The sequence below is a fragment of the Pundamilia nyererei genome, unplaced genomic scaffold (assembly GCF_000239375.1).
Source record: "Pundamilia nyererei isolate P.nyererei 1_Seehausen unplaced genomic scaffold, PunNye1.0 scaffold00027, whole genome shotgun sequence".
Classification (NCBI taxonomy): Eukaryota; Metazoa; Chordata; class Actinopteri; order Cichliformes; family Cichlidae; genus Pundamilia; species Pundamilia nyererei.
In genome coordinates this window covers 1,845,694-1,858,320 of record NW_005187428.1, presented here as the reverse complement: position 1 = coordinate 1,858,320, position 12,627 = coordinate 1,845,694, and the positions used below count along the sequence as shown (strand labels likewise).

Below are 12,627 nucleotides of genomic sequence, written 5' to 3'. Positions count from 1 at the left end.
ATCTATCTATCTATCTATCTATCTATCTATCTATCTATCTATCTATCTATCTATCTATCTATCTATCTATCTATCTATCTATCTATCTATCTATCCATCTATCCATCTATCTATCTATCTATCTATCTATCCTTCCTTTTGGGACGAGGATTATCAGAAAGAGTTGTGTGTCTTTTAGCTTCTGTTTGTTCCGCTGCCCACATAAACATGTAAACAGAATGAGCAAGCAGTAGAATAATATGCACATTCGTGGGAGAAACTTGCACCAGTGTTTTTTCTATCATTTGTGTTTACTATAAGGTGTATATTTTAAGTCAGTAGCTAAATAGTGCCGCTTAGTGGATAAAGATCAGCGGTACACTCATTCGCTGTATGCTTGTACAGCATTGTCAAGATGAGTTGGTGTAATACTCACCGTCAACACTACTTAGCAGGTGTGTACGTGTGTTGCAGTATCCGGAGAGAACCCACGCAAACACGTGGAGAATAAGCAAACTCCACACAGAAAGGCCCCGGCCTGATGGTGGAAATGAACTCAGGCTTGCTGCGAGGCAACAGTGCCACCACCATGCCACTTTGCTGCCCCATATATCTAACCAACTAACAACTGCAGTAGCTCTATATCAATTTGACCTCCGGAATAATCTACTGATCTTGAGGGAGAGGTCAGAGGTAAAATGTGACATGACAGGATGATTTTTGATAAATTAATTCTTAAGCTGACCTTGAAGACCTTGGTGGATGTGAGCTACATTTTAATGGATTGTGAACATGACATCATCTACACCCCTACAAAGTTTTATCATAATTCATTCAAAACCTTTGGCACTATCGTGTTTACAGACTGAAAGTATGACGTGCACATATGCATGCAAACGCTACTAAAACTTTCACCTCCTATGCAGAGGTGGAGAGAAGGCTCAAGACTTTTGATCAGTGCAACACCAAAAGTCATTATTTCACCTCCAGATAGCTCACAATATAGCTATTAGGCTAATACAGTATGTGCTTCTTACTTTTTTAGCAGATGACATCACATCTATCTAATATTAGCTAGATGGACTAGCTACATAGCAGAAATTGTGAAATCCCATGTGAACAGGCTTAGAGTCTTATATCACTAGATACTCTGGGACTTTGCAAATTTTTCCAAATTCAAGGTTTATATCCAAAGACAACAAACATTGTCTGGTTCAGTTTACTCTATATTAATGTAAGTGGAAAGCTATTCCTTAATTGATAACTTATCATTCCTCTCTGGGATGCTCTTACCAAACCAATCACATAATTAGTCTGCCTCATTAGTTGATACCAAAAAAGGAAAAGAAAATGCAAAATCTCTCGGTCCAAACATTTAACATTTTCAGATAGATATTAAGTATCTCACATACGTATGAGAGCTTTTCAAATGAAAAGATTCAACCTTTCATCAAAGTTATCCAAGGAAAGAAGTCTGTGATCATCCACTTTATTTTGTGGTCTTTCAGGTCTTTTGGTTTTGCTGAACTCGCCAGTGTATTTCTTTTTAAGAAGGTATCAGTTCATTGATCTGGCCACTCCTGAAGGTTTTGCCATCTCTCTGATGGATGTATTTGGGTTTTAGTGTAATGATTGTTGTTGTTTTTTCACTTGCATCAATATCTCTTTGGAACTCATATTGAGATTTCCAGTGAAGAGTAACCAAATACAAGTTCAGCACTTGGAATGAACTGCAGATCTCCTTGATTTGTCATGGAGTAATGAGGGAGCGGGCCTCACCTGGCCATGAAGCTCCTGAAAATGGGGCACTATGTATAAAAAGTGCTGTAATTTCTAAACAGTGTCTGCAAAGGGTTTGTTAAACACAGTGAATTAAAGATGAAAGTGTGCACTTCAAGCACATATTGATTGTCTGATTTAGAATCCACTGTGCTTTCTAAATTAATCAATCGTTGTGAACAGAGACTAAGACTAATAGAGACTAATAATGATATAGCAGCGCAGTGGTTACCACTGACACTTAAACGCAAGAAGGTCCAGAGTTTGAATCCACCAGCCAGCTGAGACCTTTCTGTGTGGAGTTTGCATGTTTTTCCTGTGTAGGTTCACATTGAATTGTGGATTATGATCTTGGATTGGGTAAGCAGAAGGATTATGACTTAAAATTGGGTAAACAAATAAATTCTGCTTAAAAAAAAGAAAATGCAGCTCCTCACCTTCTTAATAGAACCCATAAAATGGAGCATATTCCCCCTGTCCTGACCTCCCTTCACTGGTTCCTGTGTATTTTACAATTGATTTTTGATGTTGCATTGTATGTTTGAATCAAGCTATCTCAGCCATAAGCGCAACATTTGTTTGAGTCCACCTTTGAAACGAGCTTTTCTTCTTTTGCTTTGACCCAGCATAAGAGTTGAAGGCATTAAGGCTGTTTTGTGTTTTTTTGCAGTCCTTTTAGGTTGATGTGTGTGGGCATGTGCGCACATGTGTATATCTTGTATTTTATTATGTAATCCACCTTTTTATGTACAGAACTTCGGTAATCTTTGTTGTTTAAAAGATGCTTTATGAAAATTGTATTAGACTGGAAAAATCATTTTTAAGATAGAACTATGACTTACTGTAATGTAGTAAATCAAACTATTGACCTTATAACAAAAAAGTACTAGCCCAGTATTTTATTATTTATCTTTAAATGGTTAATTCTGATCTTTTTTCCATTCACATTTGGAGAAACATCACACTTAATAGGAGCTGACACTGTGGTCAGACAGTCAAGTGTAATACATTTGAGATGTTCAGTATTGACGATGGTTGTCATTTTTTTAAAATAAGATTCACAGTATCTCTTTTAAATATCGCTGCTGACACGATCGCTAACACCCCTGATACAAAACAAACTGAGCAAGCAGCACAATAATGATATCCTGATCTGCGGGAGAACACTTAGAACTAGTTCCTGAAACATTAGCATTTGCCATTTCAGCTTGCTAACTATATAGCGCCACCAAGTGGATTAGATTCGGTGACTAACTTGAAATAGACTCATTCATTATAATTTATGCTTCCACAGCATTACGATGCATCCAGTCATTTAAAGGAAAGGGAATGCAAAATCCCAGAATAACGCGCCATATACACAGCAAGAAATATTGCATCATTTGCTTTTGTAGAGACTGAAACGGCCTTGGAGCCAAACACTCGCCGTCTTTCTATTATTAATCCTAAGTGTGTTCCTTGGCTCTGGAACTTTAACTGGAAGTGCTGTCAGTGATGTTTTCCCTACAATGAAAGGTAAATTTTAGGAAGTGATGTGCTGATTATTCATTCCTAGCCAATGGTGTCCAGCCACGATTTTCGGGTCTAGGCATATGTTGAAGAAACTGATTGGACAACATGTACCGTAGACTGTATTGTGATTGGTCGACGGTCGTGCGTGGTGCACAGCCATTGGTCGGTAGTCACGGGGTAAGGCGAGTGGACTCTTTTGGTGGGAGAGACAGCTAGTCATTCCTCGCTGTAAAAGCCAGTGCTGCATGCGCTGATCTCCCGGCTATTGTCTCAGCAACTGAAGGCTCAAGTCGTCAGGCAGGCAGTCAGTCAGGAAGCATCTCACAATGAAACGAGTCTGGGTGATAGGGCTTCTTTTTGCACTCTTAGCATTTGGTGAGTAGTGGTATTTTTTTAATTATTCATTATTTTAGCTACCTTTAGCCCGTATGCTAGCACTAACTTGGTTTTTGCTTTTCTTTTCATTCACTGTGGAGTTTGTACGCTCTCTCTGTACTTGACTTTAAAAGGCTTGCAGGTGTCAAAGCAACGGAGAGCGTATTTAATTTACCTGTTATTTTAGAGTAACGCCAGTGTCCGTTAATCTCCTTGCCTTTCCAGAACTTTCTAGCAGAAACACCACCTGTGTTGAAGCTGTCTCATGTTAGCTAACCTCCACTGTTGCATACATGCACGTTTAAATAATGATTAAAAGGCTGACACGGTCAGACGTTACGTCTTAATTAATTTGGTGACTGTGAGCATGTGTTTGCACAGTGCTTTAAAAACTTAATGAGTCTAAAATTACCACATGTTCCCGGTAATTGATAATGAATTTTAATCGAGCAACTTCGTCCCTTGACAGCTGCTGTAAAGGCAGATGATGAATTTGACGTTGACGGGACAGTAGAGGAGGACTTGGGTAAAAGCAGGGATGGCTCCAGAACAGACGATGAAGTGGTGCAGAGGTAGGTGTTACTTTCCGTAAGTCCATATACCTTTCTAGAAAACTGCAGTTACTGTATCAGGGAAAAGTCCACTAAATCTTAGCAGAACAAGGTCAAGAAGATAAAGCTTGTGTACAAGTGCTCAGGGCCACTTTGGAGTTACAGTGGAGGCAGAGGTGTCTAAGTTTTACTGTAAAGTTGCCTGTAATAATAGGAAGTTGTATGTATCTTGCTTTCATCTTCAGTCTTATCTGAAAGGACAACAGATTTGTTTGGCAGCAAAGATTTGCTGTCGTTCCCCTCTCTTACCCTGTTTGTATTTGCATCTGTCTGCCTTCAGAGAGGAGGAGGCAATCCAGTTGGACGGTTTGAATGCAGCTCAGATTAAGGAACTCAGGGAAAAGTCTGAAAAACATGCCTTTCAGGCTGAAGTTAACCGTATGATGAAGCTGATCATCAACTCTCTCTACAAGAACAAGGAGGTGGGCAGGAATAATCTTTACTCAACCCTGTGTCTGCATATTTTTATTTAAGACATTTCTCACAGAGTTCATCACTTTGTTTTGTGCTGCAGATCTTCCTTAGGGAGCTGATTTCCAATGCATCGGATGCTCTGGATAAGATCCGCTTGTTGTCCCTAACCAACGAGGATGCAATGGCCACAAATGAAGAGCTGACCATCAAAATAAAGGTATGCATTAACTTACTGAATGCTGACACCTTTAATGGAAAAGCTGTGCATCCACTAATTGAATTTCATTATTTCTATCCCCAGTCTGATAAGGAGAAGAACATGCTGCACATCACTGACACTGGTATTGGAATGACCAAGGAGGAGCTAGTAAAGAACTTGGGAACCATTGCCAAGTCAGGCACCAGCGAATTCCTTAACAAGATGACCGAGATGCAGGAAGAGGAACAGTCTACCTCAGAGCTGATCGGACAGTTTGGTGTCGGTTTCTACTCTGCCTTCCTTGTTGCTGACAAGGTCATTGTGACATCCAAGCACAACAATGACACACAGCACATCTGGGAGTCTGACTCAAATCAGTTCTCTGTCATTGAGGACCCCCGTGGGGACACACTGGGTAGAGGAACCACCATCACGTATGTTATTTATGTGCTAACATTTGCCCACACCAGATTTGGTTTCTTGATCTTTTTAAACGGCTCTTGTGAAATTAATTTCAATGCATGGCTCGTTTTATTTGTCAAAGCTTATGAAATCGTAGTTAATGTCTGTGTTGTTAATGTACAGCCTCTATTGAAGAAGAACTGCAGAGTATTTTCATGCTGCTACATGAGTCTGAAATGTTAAAGCCTGGAATTTTACATTTAATCTCGTCTTTGTCTAATTGCAGACTTGTCCTAAAGGAGGAGGCCTCAGACTACCTGGAGCTGGAGACCATCAAGAACCTTGTCAAGAAATACTCTCAGTTCATCAACTTCCCCATCTATGTGTGGGCCAGCAAGGTGACTATTTTGTCATTTCCTTCAACACTCTGAGTCAGACTTAATTCCAGACTGAAACTGACAAATATGGAAATGAACAAACGGTTGCATAATTTCTTTTAACATTCAAGACTGAGACGGTTGAAGAGCCCATTGATGAAGATGCTGAGGCAGCAGAGGAACCAGAGAAAGAGGCTTCTGAAGATGAGGCTGAAGTGGAGGAGGAAGAAGAAGACAAAGACAAACCAAAAACAAAGAAGGTATGTTGATGAAGAAATGGTGGTTGAGACTGTGTGTGTGTGAGTGTGATCATTAACAGTTTTTATGGTGGGTTAAAGTCCCACTGAGTCATTAAGATTTGTGGACTATTTTACTCAGAAAGAAGTCTGTGAAAATGTCTGATCTAAAATGTATATTTTTCAAAAGTTATATAATTGTGTGATGTGTAGGTTGAGAAGACTGTGTGGGACTGGGAACTGATGAATGATATCAAGCCCATCTGGCAGAGGCCTGCTAAGGAGGTTGAGGAAGATGAGTACAAGGCTTTCTACAAGACCTTCTCAAAGGTAGGCACACATACTTTATCAAACCGGCTCTATAGGCTGGTATATTAATGTCTGATTTTTATAAACTTTACCCATCTTCCAACAGGACAATGATGACCCTATGGCTCACATCCACTTCACAGCTGAGGGTGAGGTCACTTTTAAGTCCATCCTGTTTGTGCCCACTTCAGCTCCCCGTGGGCTGTTTGACGAGTATGGCTCCAAGAAGAACGATTACATCAAGGTGTGTACTCTAAGCAATATTTAGTATCAGATTTATTCAACTTTTTCAGCAATTCCCCAAAAACTGAGTTTCAAAGTAAATGCCTTCCATTCGCAGCTGTTTGTCAGGAGAGTTTTCATCACAGATGACTTCAATGACATGATGCCCAAGTACCTGAACTTCATCAAGGGAGTGGTGAGTTATTTTTAACTCTTATTTGGTCTCATGCTAATGTTATGTGCTTGGTCTCTACATTATCACCTGCACTGTGATTAAGGGAAACTTTATTTTGTTAGGTCGACTCTGACGACCTTCCTCTGAATGTGTCCAGAGAAACTCTGCAGCAGCACAAACTGCTCAAGGTGAGCTCAACATGCAGCCCTGTTCGCTTCCCATTCCATCATTTAGTCATCATTAACCAATGAAGCCTTTGATTAAAATGGATAATGAAGCAACAAAGCAATTTTTATGTAGTGCAAATCATAAAGTGCTTTCAGGAATAACAGGGGGCACTAGAACATGGTTAAATGAAACCATAAATTAAAGATTCTGAATAACTAACGCTAGATTTCATGCAGTATGAAATGGTCGTTACCTACTTTGTCTTTTTCAGGTTATTCGCAAGAAGTTGGTCCGTAAGACTCTGGACATGATTAAGAAGATTGCAGAGGAACAGTACAACGATAAGTTCTGGAAGGAGTTTGGCACCAACATCAAGCTGGGTGTGATTGAGGATCACTCCAACAGGACCCGTCTCGCTAAGCTGCTGCGCTTCCAGACCTCCAACAGTGAAACAGACCTGGCCAGCCTGGAACAGTATGTGGAGCGCATGAAAGAGAAGCAGGATAAGATCTATTTCATGGCTGGCACCAGCAGGAAAGAGGTGAGTGAATGTGTGTTTTTTGGTCAGGAGAAAGAAGTGTAAACTATCCTACACTAGCTGAAATTCTCATGTCTCTTGTTCTTCCATCCACTACAGGCTGAGTCTTCTCCCTTTGTTGAGAAGCTGCTGAAGAAGGGCTATGAGGTCATCTACCTGACAGAGCCTGTGGATGAGTACTGCATCCAGGCACTGCCAGAGTTTGATGGAAAACGCTTCCAGAATGTGGCCAAGGAAGGTGTCAAATTTGACGAGAGTGAAAAGACCAAGGAGAAGAGGGAGGCCCTGGAGAAGGAGTTCGAACCTCTCACAACTTGGCTGAAGGACAAAGCTCTAAAGGACAAGGTAATTCTGTGACATTAAAAGAGTGGGGCATGAGCGCCAGCTGTAGAAGCAGTTTAATTTTGGCTCTACCTGCTCATTTATGTCTGCAACATTTAATGCATTGCTTTTTATTCCCCAACAGATTGAGAAGGCTGTTCTCTCTCAGAGGCTAACCAACTCACCCTGCGCCTTGGTTGCCAGCCAGTACGGCTGGTCAGGGAACATGGAGAGGATCATGAAGGCACAGGCCTACCAGACAGGAAAGGACATATCCACAAAGTGAGTGTTAATCCTGGGCTCATCTTTGCATTTATTACTCCCACTGCTATTGCTTTGTTCTAAATCTGTATTTCCATTTAATCTTTCCAGTTATTACGCCAGCCAGAAGAAAACACTAGAACTCAACCCCAAACATCCTCTTGTCAAGCAGTTGCTTAATAGAGTCAATGTGAGTTTAACCACTGTCATTTTTGTCTCTGTACTATAGTAATGGTCCTTTACTAAGATTACCATCAAATTACTTAGTAAATGTAGTTCATTACATGAAAAAACTTAAAATGGACCAATCAGAGCACATAGTTGAACAGTTTCTTTTCCTCGCACCCCCAGACTGATGCTGAGGACCAGACTGCATCAGATCTGGCTGTGGTTCTGTTTGAGACAGCCACACTGCGCTCAGGATACCAGCTCGCTGATACAAAAGCTTATGGAGACAGAATAGAGCGCATGCTCCGACTCAGCTTGAATGTACCACTAGATGAACAGGCAAGTCACTGCAGCTCTTGTATGGTATACTAATTTGCATAGCAGATGTCTTGGTGTCTGAACTAATGATTGCTCTTCCAGCAGTGAGCCTTTTTGAGTTTAGTCTTGTCTCTGCTTTTTAAATCTTCTTTGTAAAATGTTAAGTATTTGTGCAGTGATTTTTAAGACTGTAGGATATGTTTAATAATCATGGCTCTTTTATAGATTGAAGAAGAACCTGAGGAGGAGCCTGAAGAACCAGCAGAAGATGACTCTGAAGATAAAGAGGAGACTGTGGATGAGGATGATGACGAAGAAACGGTAAGAAGACTTCACACACACTTGCTTGAGGACAATGTAAAATTAAGAATCTAGATGTTGAAGTGGTTTACTCTTCTGACCTTTCTCTAATCATGCTTGCAGACAAAAGACAAGGATGAACTGTGAAGCACTGAAGGGAAGAGCGTGTAACAGTGGAGCTGGAAAATGGACTTGAGTCTCTGTTTCAGTGCCACCGTGGTCACATTATTTTGGGTGGGGTCCCTGGGTTGGGGTTTTTTAAAGCGAATATTTGTTTTTGTTTCTTTTGTATTACATTCCTCATGACTGTAAATTTGTTAATATTTAACTGACCTGTTTATGGAAAGATGTGATCCTGTCTATTGATCAAATAAATGTTTCGTGGAAAAATGTTTGCATCGTTTCTGGTGTTTTATTCAAAACTGAAAGATGCTTTCATACAGGTCTTGGCTACTATTTTCTTTTTCAGTCATCTTAATCCCAACATATCAAAAGTACGGTCTGGCTGTAGCTTACAGTGTAATACATCTACTCATGCATAGGGTGCCATGACACTTTTTACAGTTTGTTTTCAGACTGAAACGATGTAAATAAGCTCATGGAAATGCAGGTGGACGCCCCACTGGTAGGTTGGATTATAGACTATTTAACAAGTCGACCACAGCATGTCTCACTAAAGAGCTGCCGCTCAGATAACATCCTGAGCAGCACAGGGGCTCCGCAGGGGACTGTCCTATCACCCTTCCTCTTCACCCTGTACACATCTGACTTAAGGTACAAGTCTCAGTCATGTCATCTGCAGAAATTCTCAGATGACTCTGCCATTGTGGGCTGAATCAGGGATGGACAGGAGGAGCACAGGATTGTGGTGGAGAGCTTTGTCGAGTGGTGTGAGCTAAACCACCTACAACTTAACATCACAAAGAAAAAAAGAACTGATTATGGACTTTAGGAAGCAGGCTCCTCCTAACCCTGTCACCATCAGAGGGGCTGATGTGGAGATCGTTGAGGACTACCGGTACCTGGGGGTACACTTGGCCTGTAAACTGGACTGGACCAAGCACGCCAATGCTATCTTCAAAAAAAGGGGCAGAGTTGGCTTTTCCTACTGAGGCGACTCAGGTCCTTCAATGTTGGTAGGAAAATGCTGACCATGTTCTATCACTCGGTGTTGGAAAGCGTCGTGTTCTTTGCAGCAGTGTGCTGGGGAAGTGGGGTGAAGACAGCTGATGCCAACAGGCTGAACAAACTGATTAAAAAGGCTGGTTCTGTCCTGGGTGTCAGACTTGAGAACCTGGATGTGTCTGAGAGGAGAATGCTTAAAAAAAAAAAAAGCTTTCTATCATGGACAACCCCTGTCACCCCATGCACACCCTCATGATGGACCATCGGAGCAAACGCAGCAAAAGACTCATTGCCCCGAAATGCAGAACTGACTGCCACAGTAAATCCTTTGTACCGGTGGCCAGTGTTGGTCAAGTTACTTGAAAAAAGTAATCAGTAACTGATTACTGATTACTTCCCCCAAAAAGTAATCCCGTTACTTTACTGATTACTTATTTTCAAAAGTAATTAATTACTTAGTTACTTAGTTACTTTTTAAAAACACAATTTACAACCTGAATAGGTGAAAAAGCGATAGATCTTTCAGCCCAGTTCTACTTTTTCTGCATAATCCATCATACAAAATGTAATCAAACGGAAAGGTCCCCTTTTAAAACTTGTTTTATTAGTTTTAATCTTTTAACTTTATGCATCAAGCAAAAATTTGATTATATGCAACATTCTCTGACTGGAAGAAATTTGTTTAATATTTAAACCTATTTTCTGCACATTCCAGCACATAAAATAAAATATGTTTTGTGTTTACACTCACTCTTTCAAATAGATGCCAGTAAAACACAGCAGAAAATAAATAACATCAAAGACTAGCGGTCCTGTTGCTCTATTTTCACCTGTAAAGCAGGAGTGGCATAGGCGGAGGTTTACCCTGGTGCAGGTGTGCCGCAGCGGTCAGTGGAAGAATCCGCTAGTTTCTCTGTGAGTTTCCCATTATGTCATAGCACACTCGGTGCTTGCTTGGAAGTTTAGGGGTTTTTCTTCGGTGTAAAAAGAAGTTTTCTTCCCACGCACAATGGACGCTAATGTTTTTGTCACTTTTTATGGAATCAAACTCAAAGTAAGGTCAGTACTTCCACGCTTTAAACACGGCATGTTCATACTCTCTCCCGCACTCATATGATCCATTGTTGATCTGCACACAGCTGTTGTCACCAATGTCATGAGACGTTCTCGCAAAAAAAAATCACGGTTTTAGTAACGCAGCGTTCCTACGGGAAAGTAACGGTAATCTAATTACCGTTTTTGCAATAGTAATCCCTTACTTTACTCGTTACTTGAAAAAAGTAATCGGATTACAGTAACGCATTACAAGTAACGCATTACAAGTAACGCGTTACTGCCCATCTCTGCCGGTGGCAATAAGACTGTATAACTCTTCCTCACTCTGTAGGTGATTTTCCTGAGACTATTACCAGCGTTATTGTGTTACCTTTCAGACCGTGCAATATTACCCAACAGTACCTTATTGAATATTTGTTTCATCTCCCCATCATACGCTGCTACTCACTTTATTCTATTGCACAATACTGCCACTTTCTAGAATCGCCTGCACTGATAGTTATTTATTCTCCAGGTTATAGTTATATATATTACTTCGTTAGAGTTATTTGATACTATGTCTTGCACTATCCTACTGTACCGGTATATTACTGTATACTACTATTCTTATTGTACATATTATATATCTTATTCATCTGTTCCTCTGTCTCTCCTGCTGCTTTGAGCATGTACATGACAAAAGAATTTCCCTCGGGATAAATAAAGTGATTCTTATTATTATTCTTATTAAAGAGTCATGGTGACATGAGCTGTTCTACATTTAGAATACTTTACTGTTCTTTTCGGTTGCACATTTATGCAAATTTAATGAGGAAGGATGCATTAAAAAAAAAAAATTAAGTGCACTGAGGGTGACACCCCTGTGGTTTCTCTACAGCAACCCCAGGGAGATGGCTTACTGGTAAGATGTCATGAAGACTGATGCATCTTGTACAGGATGTCTTCATTGAGCCATGCTCTCTCTCTCTCTCTCTCTCTCTCTCTCTTTCTTTCTTTCTTTCTTTCTTTCTTTCTTTCTTTCTTTCTTTCTTTCTTTCTTTCTTTACTGAAAGTGAGCAGAACTAGGTGCCTAGCCTTAATTGTTGGATATAGTGATTTTGACTATATTAATATTGTACACTAAATGCTAAATCTAATAAAATCTACTTGTGTGGGTTTATCTCAGAATCTGTTACAATGACCTAAACATGCAGACCACAGGCTTTTCAAGGTTTACAGGAAAGCACCAATGAAACCCACAAGGATGTGGAACAGCTTCACCACTGAATTAATTATCTAATTTTACACAGTAAGCTTAGTTTACCCTTAGTAATACCCAAGGAATACATTTGTTCCAACACACTCAGGAAAGACGGCAACTTAATGGCACTTGAAACATGAAGCAACATCAACTGTTTAACTAGTTTAACAATACATTGTAATGTAGTGGGATGTCCAGTAGGTGGCACTAATACATTCAAAATGGGTTCTAGCAGCCAATGAATTAAAGAAGGACGTACTCAATCATTACGTCATTAAATTGACTTAAGAGGTTTCAGCTTTACATTTTTGAGTTAAAGCCAAAGAATAAAAACACGGAGTCCTTTCGAAGCTGATATCGCCGCACTTCACTTGGCAAGTATTATTTAAGTATTGCAAAAAGACATGTTTCCCCCCATTTCTTCAGTTTAAATACACGTGCAAGAATGCCAGTGAAGAACAAAAGAAAAAATTGCAGGCCTAAAAAAAACAATCTACGTCTGATGAAGAGTAGTTATGTGTTCTTTTCTCTTCTTTATATAT

General features: G+C 40.2%; 1 protein-coding gene across 1 annotated transcript; it reads left to right on the top strand.

Moving 5' to 3' along the window:
• The first annotated feature begins 3,448 nt into the window (after positions 1 to 3,448).
• Positions 3,449 to 9,056, top strand: hsp90b1 (heat shock protein 90, beta (grp94), member 1). Its single transcript, XM_005728079.2, has 18 exons — positions 3,449 to 3,645; positions 4,115 to 4,217; positions 4,537 to 4,678; positions 4,771 to 4,887; positions 4,972 to 5,303; positions 5,558 to 5,669; positions 5,780 to 5,908; positions 6,098 to 6,214; positions 6,300 to 6,437; positions 6,534 to 6,611; positions 6,713 to 6,778; positions 7,030 to 7,299; positions 7,396 to 7,641; positions 7,763 to 7,899; positions 7,990 to 8,068; positions 8,230 to 8,385; positions 8,590 to 8,685; positions 8,788 to 9,056. The coding sequence occupies exons 1-18, from the start codon at positions 3,597 to 3,599 to the stop codon at positions 8,809 to 8,811; spliced, it is 2,391 nt and encodes a 796-aa protein (XP_005728136.1). The 5' UTR covers positions 3,449 to 3,596; the 3' UTR covers positions 8,812 to 9,056.
• The last annotated feature ends 3,571 nt before the right edge of the window (positions 9,057 to 12,627 follow it).

What these genes read in the sequence shown, in the direction of transcription:
- hsp90b1 (XM_005728079.2), top strand. Translation starts at nt 3,597, where the DNA reads ATGAAACGAGTCTGGGTGATAGGGCTTCTTTTTGCACTCTTAGCATTT. An exon ending in TCTATGTGTGGGCCAGCAAG is followed by an intron (nt 5,670 to 5,779) that starts GTGACTATTTTG and finishes TTAACATTCAAG; the next exon opens with ACTGAGACGGTTGAAGAGCC. An exon ending in AGGATGATGACGAAGAAACG is followed by an intron (nt 8,686 to 8,787) that starts GTAAGAAGACTT and finishes TCATGCTTGCAG; the next exon opens with ACAAAAGACAAGGATGAACT.